Source organism: Maylandia zebra, linkage group LG20 (assembly GCF_041146795.1).
Source record: "Maylandia zebra isolate NMK-2024a linkage group LG20, Mzebra_GT3a, whole genome shotgun sequence".
Lineage (NCBI taxonomy): Eukaryota > Metazoa > Chordata > Actinopteri > Cichliformes > Cichlidae > Maylandia > Maylandia zebra.
This window is the reverse complement of record NC_135186.1, coordinates 36,220,867-36,240,103: the sequence shown is the minus strand read 5'-3', so window position 1 is coordinate 36,240,103 and position 19,237 is coordinate 36,220,867. Positions and strand designations below refer to the sequence as shown.

Here is a 19,237-nt window from a genome sequence, read left to right as displayed (position 1 = left end):
GCCTCTCCGAACTCCTCCCACACCCGAGTTTTTGCTTCAGCCACTGCCCGAGCTGCATTCCGCTTGGCCTGTCGATACCTGTCGGCTGCCTCCGGAGTCCCACAGGCTAACCAAGCCCGATAGGACTCCTTCTTCAGCCTGGTGGCTCCCTTCACCTCTGGTGTCCACCATTTGGTTCGGGGATTACCACCACGGCAGGCACCAACCACCTTGCGGCCGCAGCTCAATGCCGCAGCTTCGGCAATGGAGACGCTGAACATGGTCCATTCGGACTCAATGTCCCCAGTCTCCCTCGGAATGCTGTTGAAGCTCTGCCGGAGGTGTGCGTTGAAGATCTCGCGGACTGGGGCCTCTGCTAGACGTTCCCAGCACACCCTCACTACGCGTTTAGGTGCACCAGGTCTGTCCAGCGTCCTCCCCCGCCACCTGATCCAACTCACCACCAGGTGGTGATCAGTTGACAGCTCAGCCCCTCTCTTTACCCGAGTGTCCAGAACATATGGTCGCAGGTCTGCTGATACGACTACAAAATCGATCATCGACCTACGGCCTAGAGCGTCCTGGTGCCACGTGCACTTATGGACACTCTTATGTTCGAACAGGGTGTTCGTTATGGCCAAACTGTGATTAGCACAGAAGTCCAATAACAAAGCACCACTCGGGTTCAGATCAGGGAGGCCGTTCCTCCCAATCACGCCCCTCCAGGTCTCGCTGTCGTTACCCACGTGAGCATTGAAGTCTCCCAGCAGGACAACAGAGTCTCCAGGTGGAGCACCCTCCAGCACCCCCCCCCCCCCCCCCCCCCCCCCCCCCAGGGACTCTAAGAAGGCTGGGTACTCTGAACTGCCACTCGGCGCATAAGCGCAGATGACAGTCAGGACCCGTTCCCCGACCCTAAGGCGCAGGGAACAAACCCTCTCGTCCACCGGGAAAAACCCCAACGTACCGGCAGCAAGCCGAGGGGATATTAGAATACCCACCCCAGCCCGCCGCCTCTCACCAGGGGCAACTCCAGACTGAGACAGAGTCCAGCCCCTCTCCAGGAGACTGGTTCCAGAGCCCAAGCCATGCGTAGAGGTGAGCCCAACTATATCTAGCCGGTACCTCTCAACCTCACGCACTAACTCAGGCTCCTTCCCCACCAGAGAGGTGACATTCCATGTCCCTATTGCCAGTCTTGGCAGCCGGGGGTCAGTCCGCCAGGGCCTCCACTCCTGGCCGCCACCCGGCACACAATGCACCCGACCCCTATGGCGCCTCCTGCGGGTGGTGGGCCTGCGGGAGGATGGGCCCATGTCTCCTCTTCGGGCTGTGCCCGGCCGGGCCCCATGGACTAAGGCCCGGCCACCAGACGCTCGCCCTCGGGCACCCTCCCCGGGCCTGGCTCCAGGGCGGGGCCCCGGTAACCCTATCCCGGGCAGGGTAAACTGTTCCCTCGGTGTCCTTTTCATAAGGGTCTTATGAGTGTTTTCTTTTATGATCTTTTAATGCTTACACTACACTGTACATGTCTACATTAGAGACTGTTGTGATATTTTGATACCATGGTAGCATTTACAGGATATTGTTTTGTAGTGATATTATACAGAAAAGAGTTACTCAATAAGGCCCATTTACTAGTTGTTTTTCTCTTTCTCTCTGACCCAAGAATTGATGTGTAAGAATCACAGGCTGGTACCCCAAGGTCGAAAATACCACAGAGACGAGACCACTTCCTTACTCCCATCCTCCCTTCTTTATCTCTTAGAAAAAGGCTCGTTAAAGGCCAGGTGGTTTGTTTCAGAATTCACTAATGAAAGAACTCTGTATTCTATGTCTAGGAGTGTATTTTGCTGGGATGATCATAAATTGTAACTGAAGAGATAAACTACACAAAGGATACTTCTTTGCTCAGAAGGCAGGAAGACGTTTCCTTATTTGGTCTGTACCGGAACCTGCTGACACACGAACCTTTTTTTCCTCTATATAAGCTGTTATGTACTAAATAAACCTTTGAGTCGATTTGGGAAGGCAACCTGAAGCAGTCTGTGTTTCCTTGTTCTCCCAAGCTGCTCCCGACGTCGTAACTAACCCAGCTGAGCGGCATACCTGAGTGTTACTTTGAATAATTAGGAATCTTATAAGGAAAGGACAAAACTCTGCTTATCGCTCACGCCTTGGAGGAAACCGGGGACGGAAATTTCCTTCAGAGACATTTCTGTTTCCTGTTTCTGTTGACTCAGAGTTGTGAAATGTTCTTTTATTTGATACACAATATGAAGTTCATAATTTTCTTACAAATAAAACTCTAATGACAAACATGAACAGCTGTGCTTATTTCTGAGACATGAGTTTTTGAATGTGTTGATATTTAGACAGTGTGCATCTGTATGCTGAAACTGTAATGGTGAACCTGAGGTGATGGTCAACAGAAGGCAAATATATATCAATATAAAACAATATTGAAGTAATGTCTTTACCCTCTGCAGCGTGTGGACGCTGTGCACACAATCACCTTATTCACTGTAGTAAACATGCACCGCTAGCTCACGTGACTGACTGTCTCCATGGTTACATCGTATATTATTAGCTGTGTAAACAGCTTCCAAAGATACCGCCATAGCTCTCTGCAGCTGTAACACTTTCACACTTTGCAAATCATTTCATGGTTTTGATAGTTATGAAGACAGAATATGTTTTTAAGGTCATGCTAGGCGGTTGCTATGGTGGTTGCTGTGGACTTGGGTGGACCGCGTCCGATTCCTGTTATTAGCTGTCCGCCGTAGGAAGGCTGCGTTCCATTTACAAGTAGTGACAGTCTGCCGCAACTCGAACTCAAACCCCGCTTTGTTCTTTAATTATAGGCCTTTTATAGCCGTTCATGACACGCACACACACACATAAAGCATTTTGCCTCACCATGAGAATGCAAGTTTACCTAACCTAACCTTAAAGTATCTGATATAGGATAGAAAAACGAAGCAACCAGAGATTTAATGATGAAGACTCTGGGTTCTGTAGTTCACGTTTTACAGTCCTGAATGACTCTTTGCATATGATTTATTGAAGAGGACTTTAGAATGCACTTTACATTTAGACTGTTGCTGTTTCATTTTTTACATTGTCGCGGTGTTATGTCATGAATAAGGTTCACCTGCTGGGGGTTTGATGGATCAGCTGGACAATTCAGTCAAAGACAGACTTCATTCATCATATGCAAGAATCCTAGTTGGATTTTTGTTGTCACTCATATTTTTGAACCAAATATTGAAAACAATTCTGACAGACTGGATACCTGGTCAGGGTGTACATTACCTTGTACTCAAGTATCCCAGGACAGAGCCCTGCCCCACCATGAGCCTGGGTGGATACGTGGTTATTAATATAAAAGGACCAATACTGAATATGAATATTTCATGAAAATTGAATTATAATACAAATTAGTAATAAGGGTTTCTCTGCGCCCTTATCTACTCCATACTCAGCTGCGGGCAGAGAGGGTGACAGGCGAGGATGGCACTGAAGAGAAGATGCTCGGTTTCTGGAGTCTCCTGGTCCTGTCAGTATTAGTAGGATGCATCTGCTGTGTCTTCTCGTGGATGCTCACCTACCTTGACTCGTTCCAGCCTGGTATGGATTTCCCAACACTGTGGACAGTGGCCCACGTCAGAGACGTTTAATATTGATTACATATGTCTGAATTGCTAACCCTAGCTCAACAGACCACAATGCCCTGGACTGTCAGTATAGTTACATGCTGTGAACATAAGTACCTTTGATCACAGTTTGTGTTGTAAAAGAGAAGGAATATTGAAAAAAAGATCAACATTGTGATATTATTTCTTCCAAACTGACCAGAAACATGCTTGTCAGACTCTCACAGCAAAGGATCAGACTCACTGTGCATGACGGCTCAGGCCAATGATGTCTGTTAAGATTGTCAGTTGTTTACTGCTTCTGTACAGTTAGGGTCACGTCTCTATTTCAGAATAATTAATATGCGGAAAACACTAAAAGTTGATTGTCTTCCAATATTCTAGCATAATTAAAAAACTTTGACTTTGTAAGTACATATTATTAGTCCTAATGCCAGTATGAGTCTTCATAACTCCTGCTTTGAAATACTGAACTTTGAAATTTACCTGATGAAAGATAGTTTACAGTGGCACTCTGTCAGGATCATTCTGACTATAAGATCACTGTATTAATCTGAATCCTTCTGAAATGTGCTGTGAATGAATGCTGATGCAACTCACTGTGGGAAAGCTGCTAATAAAATGAATCTGTGACACATGCAACACGTTCACAGAGGAAGAGGACTCAAAGGGAGGACACGCAGAGGCTGTGTTGAAGTCAGAAATCCAAATCTTTATTAAAAAAAACAGGCGGCGGTTACAAACAGGAAGACAAGCAGTCCATCAAACAGTCTACAGGGTCAAACATTCAGAGAATTTAAACAGCAGTAAAAAATAACTGGACACTGAAAAACTTAAAGCAATGTGTGACGCAATAGAAGGAAGCAGTGTGTTACTGTGTTGTGTTGTTTGTTACGTTGTGATGTGTCATATCGTGTTGTGTTATATGTAGTGCCGACGTAGGACAGTTTTTCCAATTTCATTGTACTACTGTACTATGTATGACTGTGCAATGACAATAAAGAGTTATCTTATCTTATCTTATATTCACTGAATTATCATCAATTACAAAAGAGAAAAATGACGATTTCTAAGGATTATTTTCTTAAATGCAATTAGAGTGTGGCTGGTAAAGATGGAAACATACAGAATGTAAACTGTGTGAGTTTGGTGAACTTTGTTAGTAACAAATGAGGTAAAAAAAACAACCCCAAAACATACAAAACACAGAAAGAGGCTCTCAGTATTCATTAATAATTAGAAAGAAAAATTCTGGTCGTGGATTTTTACAGTCTTAGTTCCGCTCGCTGTCATCATTATAATCATCATGATAAATGGCGAGGTCCTGAGGTGGGTGGGGCTGTCTCTGTGATGTCACCATGAAGGAACAGCATCTGGCACGTGTTGGTGAAACATCCCAGTACACTGGTGTAGTTTCCTCTCCAGCTGTTTGACATGTGACACTTGAATAGTGTTAGGTCAGGTGACCACATGGTTTCTAAAGTAACTGACAGGAAGTAACCAGGCCGTCAGAAATGGATGGCATGTGTGTAGAGTTACTGGAGTTGGGTAACTCTACTTACCAAAAGCAGAAGCACACAGATGAAGGATCAGATGCTGAATGTTGCAGGAACATGCTCATGTGTGGTGGTCATTCAGTGCTGCTCCGGCAGGTTAGACAGTCCAAGACTGATATGCTGCCCATCTGAGAGTTTGAAAACACACATGGAAAGATTTATTTTGTGTTACAGTCAAAGTTGGATGTTCATTTTTGTCCTTTAAAAATGTTTGTGTATTTGAAAGCACTAACATTTAAGGATGACTTGGATTGTCTCCTTTAAAGAGGAGACAAGTGTATCCACTGATCTACGTCACTTTACCTGGATAATGACTCCTCCCCCCTCACTCAGAAACACTCCTAATATAACCAAGCAAATAAATAATATTGAAGATTTACTTACATCATTACAAAAACATCAAAAACATCTCCCTTTGATTCTATTTCTCCATTCCTGCTGAACATCAGGCAACAAATATCTCAATAAATCACAGTAAAATGTAAAGCACATGTTTTCTCTGCTTTGTCTAACCTCTGCAGAGCCTCTGTCAAGAAAAACATAACTGTAAGCATAAAACAAATATACATTCATAACACGTCACTGGACAAACCTCGGTCAGTTGATTTCCTCTGTGCAGTGCAGATGAGCATCAGTCAGCAAGTGACTCTGCTGGTTCTTCTGAGGAAACACCACCGTCTCTCCACACCGTCACCATCTGTGAGCACAAACTGCTGCTCTGCCAGCATGTAGGAATCACATATCACACACACAGGGGTGAAGAAACATCAGAGCTCAACTTTGGATACTTTAGATCTAAACAGATCAAAGTAGCTCTTAGTTTCAACAATCAGTGAGCAGACAAACAATGATACCAAACTGATTCTGTATGAATACAATATGGTATTTTCAATACAGGTGTCAAATTAATTTATTAAAACTAATACAGATATATGTATATTTTTTTTGATAAATTAGTTTGCTAAATTATAAGAATATATATATTTTTTCATTTAACAATTGCAACTAAAAGAAATTAAATATTGAACAAAAATATATTGTCACATTCTTTGCATGCTCAGCATGCTGAAAGACTTGAAGTTGCTACAGATTTTAAGAAGTGATAATTATAGGGAAGAAACTTCTCTTTTTCATCCGTTTAATCAAACATTTGATGCCTCAGCTGTCTCAGTCCTATAGCGTTCTGCAACTACAACTAACCTGAGGCTTGGATTTGGCTGCAGGTGCCCCTGTACATCCTTCTCAGCAGCACACATGTGGGTACCATTTAATCCCACTTCTTCCTGAGCTTTGCTTCATCACAAGACCAAAGGTGGCATCCCGTGTCACAGTCTTATCATCATCCAGAAGAAACATTTGAAGAAACATTTACGCGCCTCCTGGTTTTGTTTTCTGATCCTGCGAAAAGACTGAGGACAACAAAGCCCAGAGAACACAAGATACACAACATCCAACATTCAGACTCAACAGCCTCCATAAATGAAGAGCACCAGGTTGGTTCAGTTATAGTAGATATGAGCATACTTCACATTACTGGGTATGAATAATAATGAGGAGGCAAACTTTGACGATGCAGAGCATGATGTCCCATCATCAGACTGTAAACAAACATCCACCAGGCTTCTTTGTTGCCAAAATTGATGATTCTCCTATCAGGGATCAGTAGCGTGTATTAACCTGTGGTACAAGCAGCAGTCACTGAAATATTACTGTTTCAGATAAGAAATCTAGGACATAAAAGCCAGAGTGGGAGGGATCTCTGCAAACTGACTTAGGTCTGCAAGTGTGAAGCTCAACAAAAATCTGACTCTCCAGTCACAGACAAACAAAAACTCCAGCTGGGAGATAGAAAATGCTGTCTGGAGGAGCCCCCTGGTCTGTCATCCTGCCCCCCCCCCAGTAAGGGGGACTCCCCACAACTATGTATGCATACATGTTTTCAGTTCATTCCAGACTTCCTGATGCATTTTAATCAGTTATCACTGCCTTGTTATTACATTCCTGCTTATTACACAGAAAGTGTCAGAGGTGCTCTGGCCCTTTATTGTCATTTTACATGTACAACCAAATTATGAGTGCTCCATAGCAACTGTGGGGGTATAAGATATAAATAGTAAAACAGCAGGAATAAATAACAAACAGGAGAAATATATACAATCAAGCAAAATATATGAAAGTTACTGAGACCATGGGTCAGATTGGTGAGGTGAGTGGGCAGGGGTGGAGCGTAAGAGGATAGGGTTTGTTAACAGCCTGAATGGCCCAGGCGAACAAGCTGTTTGTGAGGTAAAGACCCTACATTAATAGAGAGAAAACACTGAAAACCCCAACATGATATGACTCCCTATGAGAATGTGCTTTGGCAACAATGGGAAAGAAAAACTTCAATTTATCAGGAAGAACCCTCGTGAAGAACCAGGCTCAGGGAGGAGGAGCCATCTTTCGCTCTACATTATTATATTCCTTTCTTCTGGTATTATTATTATTAATAATATTGTTGTTGTTGATTTTGTTGCTGTTGTTTTTGTTTTTGCACTCATTACAAAACTTAAATAACCACGTGAGGTTATATGCATATTCACTTCTGTAAACACTAGCTAGTCATTTTATTGGAGGGGTCATTCACAAGCAAAAAGAACAGAAACATCCTTGCTTATGATGTTTCTGTTCCATTATGATCTCTCTGTTTGTAGAAAAGTTCAGTTCTCTGTAATGTAATGTTTTTGGTAAATTATTCCTGTCTGTGTGTGTGTGTGTGTGTAGTCAATCCATATGCTGGCCATTATTTTAACTGCGCTACGGCAGCTTCTCTGTACTGTCATAGAGCTAAATTGTGCCTAGTTTTGCCTGTAGGTGTTCTTTTTTTGTTTGTTTTTGTTTTAGTTTACAGCTAAAAAAAAGAAAATACCTTAGTGGTTAATAACCAAAGTAATATGCTTACTTTCTTGCTGAAAGTAAGATGTGAAGATGGCTATCAGCCTAAAATCTGTGTGTTATACAGGCCTCTTCATTGTTATTATTATTTATATAGCACCAAATCACAACAACAGTAGCCTCAAGGTGCTTTACAGGGAGTGCAGAATTATTAGGCAAATGAGTATTTTGTCCACATCATCCTCTTCATGCATGTTGTCTTACTCCAAGCTGTATAGGCTCGAAAGCCTACTACCAATTAAGCATATTAGGTGATGTGCATCTCTGTAATGAGAAGGGGTGTGGTCTAATGACATCAACACCCTATATCAGGTGTGCATAATTATTAGGCAACGTCCTTTCCTTTGGCAAAATGGGTCAAAAGAAGGACTTGACAGGTGCAGAAAAGTCAAAAATAGTGAGATATCTTGCAGAGGGATGCAGCAGTCTCAAAATTGCAAAGCTTCTGAAGCGTGATCATCGAACAATCAAGCGTTTCATTCAAAATAGTCAACAGGGTCGCAAGAAGCGTGTGGAAAAACCAAGGCGCAAAATAACTGCCCATGAACTGAGAAAAGTCAAGCGTGCAGCTGCCAAGATGCCACTTGCCACCAGTTTGGCCATATTTCAGAGCTGCAACATCACTGGAGTGCCCAAAAGCACAAGGTGTGCAATACTCAGAGACATGGCCAAGGTAAGAAAGGCTGAAAGACGACCACCACTGAACAAGACACACAAGCTGAAATGTCAAGACTGGGCCAAGAAATATCTCAAGACTGGTTTTTCTAAGGTTTTATGGACTGATGAAATGAGAGTGAGTCTTGATGGGCCAGATGGATGGGCCCGTGGCTGGATTGGTAAAGGGCAGAGAGCTCCAGTCCGACTCAGACGCCAGCAAGGTGGAGGTGGAGTACTGGTTTGGGCTGGTATCATCAAAGATGAGCTTGTGGGGCTTTTTCGGGTTGAGGATGGAGTCAAGCTCAACTCCCAGTCCTACTGCCAGTTTCTGGAAGACACCTTCTTCAAGCAGTGGTACAGGAAGAAGTCTGCATCCTTCAAGAAAAACATGATTTTCATGCAGGACAATGCTCCATCACACGCGTCCAAGTACTCCACAGCGTGGCTGGCAAGATATATATATATATATATATATATATATATATATATATATTTTTTTTTTTTTTATCTTATTCTTTCCCAGTTAAATTTACCCTTCATTCTAATTTGTGTTGTACAGTTATTTCATTTTTAACCTTAATTTATATTTTATTCCTTCCTAGTTAAATTTACCCTTTTTAATTTTTCATATTTATTTCCTGTCTTATTCATAGCCTTTTCCTTTTTTGTTTTCTTTAGGTCACGAGCAGTTGTCCAAGCATTTCACTACATATCGTACTGTGTATGACTGTGTACGTGACAAATAAAATTTGAATTTGAAAGGGTATAAAAGAAGAAAAACTAATGACATGGCCTCCTTGTTCACCTGATCTGAACCCCATTGAGAACCTGTGGTCCATCATCAAATGTGAGATTTACAAGGAGGGAAAACAGTACACCTCTCTGAACAGTGTCTGGGAGGCTGTGGTTGCTGCTGCACGCAATGTTGATGGTGAACAGATCAAAACACTGACAGAATCCATGGATGGCAGGCTTTTGAGTGTCCTTGCAAAGAAAGGTGGCTATATTGGTCGCTGATTTGTTTTTGTTTTGTTTTTGAATGTCAGAAATGTCTATTTGTGAATGTGGAGATGTTATATTGGTGTCACTGGTAAAAATAAATAATTGAAATGGGTATATATTTGTTTTTTGTTAAGTTGCCTAATAATTATGCACAGTTATAGTCACCTGCACACACAGATATCCCCCTAAAATAGCTAAAACTAAAAACAAACTAAAAACTACTTCCAAAAACATTCAGCTTTGATATTAATGAGTTTTTTGGGTTCATTGAGAACATGGTTGTTGTTCAATAATAAAATTATTCCTCAAAAATACAACTTGCCTAATAATTCTGCACTCCCTGTATAAAACTTTTATTCTTATGCTTTGAATAAACATGTCAGATTTTCATAAAACATTCATTTGTATGTTATAATGTTTTTCTACACCATGTGTAATTTTTATAGAACCTTTCTTTATTCTATGTATAATCATGTATCTTTGAAAAATAAAATATCTAATCTTATCTTTTGTACTTTGTGGTTATTGAATAAATATTAGCCACTGTGGTGGGGTGTGGTCTGCGGTGCGGCTGCAAGGTAGGCGGACGCATGTGGACGACAATCACACCTCGCTGGCTTAAAGTCTGAATTCAGTCCTGACTGTTTGTTCATGTTGGAGTTTGTGGCTGCAAGCTGGAAAGCTGCAGCCAGTGTGTGAACGACAAGCGTGAATAAAGTGCATGCTGAAAAGCATGGAAACATGGTCGGGTCTGCCGTAGATTAATTACAGCCACATATAAACTGATAAAAACAGATGGCTGAAAGAAATGTTTGATGGAAAAAGGAAAAAGAGTGTTGTGCTGCTAAACTTTGAGGTTCTAAGTCACCAATGTTTAAATAAGAAAATGCCAAGAGGAGACTAGCAGCCCTGAGTCTGCATGCAAAACATGAAAACTCCATAGCAGTGATACTTGTTCTTACATAAGTGCAAACATAGGTGGTATTGTTCAAGTGAAACAAGAACATATCATTTTACAGTACATTTTTGCCATCCTGTGATCTCATTTGCCACATTCTCCTAACATCTTAGAGCTATTTCCAAACAAGAATGTTTATGTTAGATTCTGTTTTAACATGTCACCAATTATAATTCTGACTTTGAAGTAAAGACACTTTTTGTTTTGGCTGTTTTTAATCAGTTCCAGTCGTGTTCAACCCCCATTTAGATTTACTTTCCCAAACTTTGTGGCACTAATGATTCTGTGTCCAGGTTTAAAACACCTGCTCTCTGAATTTGTACAGAAATTCTAGTGTAAGTCTGAGTTTTGGGCTGCTTTGGAGTATTAGTTGTTTTATATTACCCGAGTCCTGAGTAAAGTGTGGTATAAATGCAGGCATGGTCTCAGTGTTTTCTTCAGTGTTCTGGCTGATGTTGTTGAAGCCACAGTGAGCATTTTTGTCCGTTCACCAGTGTGGCGGTATTTGAAAAATATACATCACGGGTGAAATGAAGATGGTTAAACTGTTACATCGCAGCTTTAATTTGAATTAACGTGTTTGTCTGTCTGCAGGCTTCTCAGCCAGACGAGCTGACCATTGAGGAGCAGGAAATCTTGGAGGTCATCGATGATGGCGACATGGAGGACTGGGTCAAGGTACAAAAATAACACAAACACAGTTATGTAGCAGAAGCACTCTCATGTTTGAGGGTTGGTTGTTTTGTGTATTAGTTCACTCTCTGGCTCTTAGACTGTTTGACAAACATTTAGTTTCAGTTTTTATAAGACCTCGCACCGGTACGGACTATCTACTGGACGTTTTAGTGTTTCTCTGGGATCAGCTGGACTGATGTGGCTTCAGGAATTAGAATAATTCAACTAAAATGCGTGCGGTGCATTGGGGCAGGTCAGGTTGGCCTGGGTGGTAGAAGCTCTGCTGAACATAAAGACAAATCAAAAAATGTACAAATACACAGTTCTCTGCTTCTTTTTTTCGCCCCGCAGCTGTAAAGGGCTGATGGGAGATTCTCGTCACCCAGCCGGGCAGGCAGGTGGGCGGGCATGGCTGAGAGTCTGACAGGGGTCAAGTGGTGGAACGACACTTGACCCCCGACTTGAACGACACGTCTCCCTCATGCATGAATAACACGAAGAACTTTGCCTACTTGGTGTTCAATGCTTTTGCTGTGTAATTATATTGTCTTCAACGTTCCAGCGAATAGGTTCAAGCTACAAACCTATCATTAATTGGTCCTTCGAGAGCCGGAGCCCTGGAGTCGACATTCACCGAGGGGAGAAGAGACACGCTGAAAGACTGAGGTCAGCCAGGAAGTTCCTGTAGTAAAGTCCCGAGACGTGAGAATTTGTCATCGGGCAGGTGGATTAGCTGTCTGTTTTCTCTCCTCGATGAATGACGATCGGCGGGATTCGAGGCTGATATTACATGCTAAGCAACACCAAGTAAGTTTAAGTCTTTGCCACTGCATCATGTTTTTGTTATTTGTTTTGTTGGGTTGAAAAATAAATAAACTTGTGATCATACTCATGGATCACCATGGCACATATCACCAGCCATATGATTTATTTATGCACATGAAAAAAGTGAGTGTGAATGTGTCTGACGTCACAGTGTTTTTGTGCGCTGTGTAAAAGTAATTGCCTCCAATTGTGAGAGCGGTGATTCTGCAGGTCACCAGCTATTGTAAAGAAAAAAAAGAGTGAAAAAGAGACAAAATTTACATTGTAGATGAAAAATAATCATAGGAAAAAGGTTTTGTGTTGATCAGCCAAGAACAACTACAATTTCATTTTCTGCTTTTAAGAAAGGAAACATGCAGGCCAAGTTTCTGGCTGACTTATTTACGGTGCCATGTGTTTCTCAAACTCACAAGCGAGCTCTCACTCCTCCCTGAAGACAAGGAATGCAGCTCCAAAGAGCAATAACATGGCAGATAAAGAGACAGCAGCAAAGTCCTGAGCAAAGAGTCCCAGCAAGCAGCAGCAGTGTGGACGAACAGCATCAGAGAAGAAGAGCAAACCCATCACCCTGCCTGATTGGATGAATGGCACTGTGTTTCCAACAAGCTGCAACTTCACTGTGCATGTGACAAGAACATTTGAGGAGAACTGAGGAGACTGTAGGAGTTTGACATTTGCCACTGTCGCGGTTCGAATTTTTGAGGAAGAGACATAGGACAGAAAGTCCATAGTGGGTCAACACAAATGATTTTATTAAAATACATATGTGGTGAAGATGGGCTCTGCAAAACATCAGGCTCAATCTCCCGCCTGACAATAGGTGGGTGTGATATTTATACTTATGATGACCAGTAACTCCAGTGAGGACATATTCTAAAAAAGGAACCGCTACTTCCTCTGTTCCTCCAGATGCTTCCTGTTATTCTACTCTCTGCACTTCAGAACAGAGCATGAGCATACCGTTTACAAGCAACACAAGTCTGTGTGCAGGCAGACTTATGTCTGTATTTTAACCTCAGTACATGACCTCACTCAACAAACAAAGACATTTTAGAAGTATACTTCCTGACTCCGTTTGAGTCATCTGTTACCAGGCAAACTCCAATGCAGCAGGCTGCTGAATGCACACAGGCAATATGTAGTAAATTATACTGTAAACATGTAGGCAACCTTTCAATAGCTGAACTTTGCTCCATTGATCGGCCAGACATCGCGCTGCCCGTAGCTTCAAACCATTAATTAACTTGACCAAGCTTCAACCCTTTAATTATGCAATATGTGTATAACATGATTACAGTTGCACCTGCAATGAAAGATTATTATGTGCTTATGCTAACACCTGAAATACAGACTTTAATATAACATCATCAGTTTCAATAAATGTGTCAATGAAATGACAATAATGATAAATCATAAATGATGCAACAGTAATAATAAGGATTATGAATAGTAACATAGATTATGAATGTAAAATAATATTTCATCTCTATACTCCTCCTCTTTGGCCTCGAAAAGGCCAACACTCCTCTTATTGTCTCACTCCTCGGGCCACGCAGCCACCTCCTCTTTGAGTGAAATGATGCTCTGCGATCCTTCTCTTCTTTCTTCAACTTCCCAGGTAGACTACTGGTTAGTCGTTGCACGGGTCAGAGGGTTTATTCTGCCTCTGTTTTGCCACCCGTGTTATTTGGAGATGAGCTTGTCTCCACCAAACTCTCATCTGCTACTGCACATTGAGACCAATGGAACTAGGTCCCGCCTGTCCCCTTCAACTGGACTGCTGTTGTGGTACGAGCCGTCACTTTTGGAGCTTGGCACGCTCCCTTCATACCTCAGGTTCTCATGTTCCAACGCTGCTGAAGATTTAAGGCAGAGCACGTCGTACACCTTAGTTGTCTTCCTCAATGTCCACGATGAATCTCTCATTTTATTTAAAACGTTGCTGTGGGAAGACTCCTCTCAATCTCCTGCACCTCACGACACCTACAAATTAAAATGACCCTCCTCTTGCACCTGGCTTCCGCCATGTGTCAACTCCCTACTGAGACCTGTACAAGAATGTTACACATTCTCTCTAAAACAATCTCCCGCCAACCTGTAACCCTGTGTAAAAACATTAGTCAGCAGTTACATGTTAAGCTCATTTAACTTCATCTGCTTCTCTCACCCCAACCGGTCGCAGCAGATGGCCGCCCCTCCCTGAGCCTGGTTCTGCCGGAGGTTTCTTCCTGTTAAAAGGGAGTTTTTCCTTCCCACTGTCGCCAAAGTGCTTGCTCATAGGGGGTCATATGATTGTTGGGTTTTTCTCTGTATCTATGAAGCGCCTTGAGGCGACTTTTGTTGTGATTTGGCGCTATATAAATAAAATTGAATTGAATTGAATTGAATTAACTCCCAGCTCCACCTGGAACCTGTATCCTGGAAAACAAATCTGTTAAATCAAACATCTTATTTACAACCAACTATAAATCATGAAAGCGATAAAGTATTCAGCATAACAGACAAGTATCATGTTCAGGATTTCTCAAATCATTAAATCACTATTAGTGCCACAATTTATTTTATCCACAATTTAATCAGTGACTTCCTTAAGCAATGTCACTCCACTTGTTTTATCACTATGAGCCCCCTATTAAACTGTTCCATAAAAACTGCATCTCTTATTTGTTTTCTCATGTCCCTTGTCTGTTTTGTACCGAATCCTCCACATGCACTCTTAACAAAAGCAAAACAAACATTAGCAACACATTGACCATCTCGGGTTAGGCGTCAGCCCTCCACATTCCAGAGGTGCTATAAAAAGATTTCCTGTAAAAAGAATCACACTGTTTTCAAGACCGGATGTGTCTCCCCCCATATTCACTCCCCTGTAGTATTCAACATTTTCCCAAGAACACAGTTTAATAGCATCACCAACTCATAACCTATAAACACAGTTTCTTCACACATAAGCCCAGAAATCCTGTAGTAGGAAAACATTATTAGAAAACATTAACTATTTGTCCAGTTATAAATCACATATTCAAAGCACATTAAGAACTGTAATGCTGTAGAGAAGAAAATGCAAATGTTAACGCTGCACAGGTGTATACACCCTTTCTCACAGTAATCTCTGTGAGCAACACAAACCCCTGAACAACACACCTGTTAGATTCACAAACACAGAAAGTGGCATTTAAAAGTTAAATCGTCATGCAACCTCAGATGTTGCTGTCATCCTTCTGCTCCTGTAAAAAGAAACACACATAAATTCATCCACCCTTTTGGCCTATCTAGGTGGAGGTTAACCTTGAGTCGTGGTCAAGTCTTGTCAGCTTTTACCAGTCAGTCAGTTTGTTTTTATTTCCAGTCTTTCATTCATTCATTCATCCATTCTTTGCTGATAGTGGAAACCATCGCCGCATTTAGATTTCCGCGCTCAGCAAAATGACGTCATTTCAAAAAGAAAAACTCATGACTCATAAAGTCACAAACATGCTGCCAGCTGCTGTTTGCAGTAAAGTCAAGCTGTGTGTCTAGTATATTTGTCATGTGACTCCAGACCTTTATTATAAACATGTAAGTGACTAAACTGGGAAGAAAGTCAGTGTATTTCACCTGTATCTGTGTCACAGATACTAAAAACTTTCTGGTTTCTCAGCAAAAGTAAAGGAATATATTAAATTTCAATTCTATTTAATTTATATAGCAACAAATCACAACAACAGTCACCCCAAGGTGCTTTATATCATAAGGCAAAAACCCAATAATAATACAGACAAAATCCCACCAATTAGATGACCCCCCCCCCCCCCCCTTCCTTAGAGCAAGCACTTAGTGACAGTGGGGAGGAAGAACTCCCTTTTAACAGGAATAACACTCCAGGAGTTCCAGGCTCAGGGAGAGACAGCGATCTGCTGTGACTGGTTTGGGGTGAGGGGAGGAAGACGGGAAAAAAGACACACTGTGGAAAAGAGCCAAAGATTAATAACAAATAATGATTAAAAGCAGAGTGGAGCATAAGAAAATAAATCCAATAAAACCACATCATGGGAAGCCTCCGGCAGGCTAGACCTATTGTAGTGTAACTAAGGGAGGATTCAGTCACCTGATCCAGCCCAACTATATGCTTTATGAAAAAAAAAACCCAAAAGGTTTAAGCCTTAACAGTAGAGTGTGTCTGACTCTGGTTGCACAGAAGAGGGCCCCGAAAGCTGAAGGCTCTGCCTCCCTTTCTACTTTTAAAAATCCCTCAGAACCAAAAGTATATTTGATGACTTTATGGTGTACCTTTGTGAGTTATACCAGGGAGTCCATTAGCTCTAAATTTGAGGAGCACAGTATGCAGACTTGAACGCACTGAAGATGTAACACTATTAACAAGATAATCAACCTCTGTGGGAGTAGCGTTTAGGTAGCTCCCCTGCACTGTGTTGGCACATGGTTCATTGAAAGCATCAACTTTCCCTCACTGTGATGCACAACAGTTTAACAGTAAGACTTTATGCCTAAAACCAGGACTTTGAAACTTCATTTAACATTTTAGGTGAATTTCTTGTTTAAAAACAGTTGCTTCTGTAGTGTTATAACAACATTTTTGTAAGGACACTGTTTTCATTTCCCCTCCCTTTAGGACCCTGTCATCAAGATACCATTCAGCAATGTGTACCAGCATGTGTGCACATACCGGGACCTGTACTATAAAACATTTGAGCTTCCCGCCTGCCCACCTGGTGTAGACCCGATCGTCACCTACCCTGTGGCTTTGAGTTGCCACTGCGGTCGCTGTGCCATGGACACATCTGACTGCACCTTTGAGAGCCTGCAACCTGACTTCTGCATGAATGACATCCCTTTCTACTACTAAAAGAAGCTCAATCATATTTAAACACATTATACAGAGTATACGGAAGCTGCCCTGTTGTTTAGAATCAACTAGTAATTACAAAAAAAAAAAAATGTTTCTGCTATCGAAATAAACACATGATGAATATTTCTCTCAAACAGTGTCTTAAAAAAAGATAAAAGGTAATTGACGCCTGACGTCTGAAAGTTGACGCCACAGCTGGAGTAACTTTAACTTTCCTCATATCCTAAGGCCAGCAGAGATTCAAAATGACATCTGTGTAAAATTTACATGGAAAAAAGTTCTTTCTGTAAAGTGATATATAACCTAATTCAACAGTTTATGAAGAATTTATGTCCCATTGCTAGTTTCAAGTCTTACTGATGTGACACGATGCATTCACTTCATAAACTGTGGATCCGATTACAGTCAGCCTTAGTAACTCTAATTTGTGACTCTAATTGGATTTCATCTACTTTAATTGGACATTAAAGTAGGCAAGAAAACTACATTGAAGATGGTTGAGCTGGCTAAACGCTGGTGGTAGAGATGAAGATGGCGGCTTGAATGGATCACCTATTAGTGAAGAAACGATTTGACTTTTACCAATGGGATCTTAATATCATAGCTGTTAACCTCCCTTGTGGCCATAAAATGTGGAAGCTGCAATGCCCATCATGTTGAAAAGAAAGTTCAAGTTCTCTGTTCAGCTAAAAGAGACTTTTTCACTGGGATGTCAGACCTCAGGATCTTAAGCAGAGAAACAGCCAGTTTTTTATTGATGAAAAATGTATTTCTTTATTTCTTTATGTGAAATAATTATGGAAGATAAGCAGTCAGATCGGGGTGTCGCTTCAGAACGCAACAACTGACAGCACCTTGGGTCATCCCTTTGTCGCTGACAATGTACCACCTGTTGGTCTTTTCATCATAGCACTCCAGATTGCAGAATAAGCCGCCATTGTGGTAACCTCCAACCACATACAGCTGGTCCTCCAGCACTGCAATGCCGAAGTTTTGACGAGGGTGTAACATGGGAGCAACGTTGCGCCAGCGTCTTGTTCTTGGGTCATATGCGATGACACTACGCAACTGAGTGATACCGTTAAAGCCACCAACCTGTGCAGACAAAGGACTTGTTACAGTCTGTAACGTAAAAATGTTCTGTTGTAAAAAAGTAAATAGGTCTCCAGATTCCAAAATATCTGATTCTAGGGTAATTATAGAAATCACATTCCAATAACCCAGTACATGGTACTTGGAAAATAATACAGACTCCCAAATACAGGTACAGTAAACATTCCATGTTTGAATTTCTGTCCGTAATAAGAGTATGTTTTAAGCTCTTCTTACTACAAAGATTTCGTTATTGTAGGCGACCACGGCTCCCCCAGTCCTCCCGGTTTCCATGGGTGTGATCAGTGTCCACTGGTTGGTGTCAGGGTTGTAGGACTCAGCACATGACAGAGGTTCATCTTCAGTAAGACCACCACAAATGTACACCTAGAAATTAAAATCAAGTTTAAGTCAAAATTACTAGTTAGTTTGTTTGCTTGCTTGTTTTAATCAATTTTAAATCATGCCTTTTATCTGTTTTTGTTTCTAATGTCTCTGTAAAGCACTTTGAATCACCTTGTTGTTGAATTGTGCTATACAAATAAATTTGCCTTGCCTTGCCTTACTAGAATTAAATGTTTCAGCTTCCAGAAAAAACTTACAAACACTAAAAATGTCTGTGAAGGTTCTCAGTCATCCAGGTCATCGTATTCTAAGGAGCTTGGAAAGAAAAGCATCTGGACTTCTTTAAGTTGCTTGAAGACTTTTCACCTCTCATCCGAGAAGCTTCTTCAGATCTAAGAGTCAAGTGGTGGAGAGTCCCAGATTTAAGCCCTGTGGGAGTTTCCCCCCAAGAGGGACAAAGGACCCCCTGATGATCCTCTACCTAATTACATGAGCCAAGGTGTGAAAGAGGGTGTGGGTCACAATCAGCCAGGGTTTCAGGTGAGCTCATTGTGAAACCTGGCCCCACCTTATCAAGCGAATTCCTGAGATCAGATGGCCCAGGATGTGAGTGGGCGTTAAGACGTCTGGGAAGGGAACTCAAAACTGGATTATAGATGGCAGACAGCTGGTGTCGTAAGCCACCGCCTCTGTTCAAAGATGGTCGCTC

The 19,237-nt window shown here is 41.8% G+C and overlaps 1 protein-coding gene and 2 long non-coding RNA genes across 5 annotated transcripts; 1 reads left to right on the top strand and 2 right to left on the bottom strand.

The window, feature by feature from the left end:
* Positions 1-4,319: 4,319 nt before the first annotated feature.
* LOC143414274 (uncharacterized) lies at positions 4,320-7,043 on the bottom strand. 2 transcript variants are annotated; one of them, XR_013094793.1, is made up of 4 exons: positions 6,392-7,043; positions 5,784-5,909; positions 5,198-5,319; positions 4,320-5,077 (listed from the first exon to the last, which is right to left on the bottom strand). It is a non-coding gene; the product is annotated as an uncharacterized LOC143414274 (long non-coding RNA). The 2 variants fall into 2 exon arrangements; XR_013094794.1 differs by having other exon boundaries at positions 5,784-5,904.
* A 3,958-nt stretch (positions 7,044-11,001) lies between these two features.
* On the top strand, positions 11,002-17,695 carry LOC143414350 (gonadotropin subunit beta-2-like). Its single transcript, XM_076878543.1, has 2 exons — positions 11,002-11,420; positions 16,855-17,695. Exons 1-2 carry the CDS (start codon positions 11,403-11,405, stop codon positions 17,086-17,088), a joined length of 252 nt encoding a protein of 83 aa, XP_076734658.1. The 5' UTR covers positions 11,002-11,402; the 3' UTR covers positions 17,089-17,695.
* Positions 17,696-17,838: 143 nt separating this feature from the next.
* On the bottom strand, positions 17,839-19,102 carry LOC143414351 (uncharacterized). Of its 2 annotated transcripts, XR_013094913.1 has the most exons (3): positions 18,786-19,102; positions 18,421-18,570; positions 17,839-18,186 (listed from the first exon to the last, which is right to left on the bottom strand). It is a non-coding gene; the product is annotated as an uncharacterized LOC143414351 (long non-coding RNA). The 2 variants fall into 2 exon arrangements; XR_013094912.1 differs by lacking the exon at positions 18,786-19,102 and having other exon boundaries at positions 18,421-18,779.
* Between the last annotated feature and the right edge of the window lie 135 nt (positions 19,103-19,237).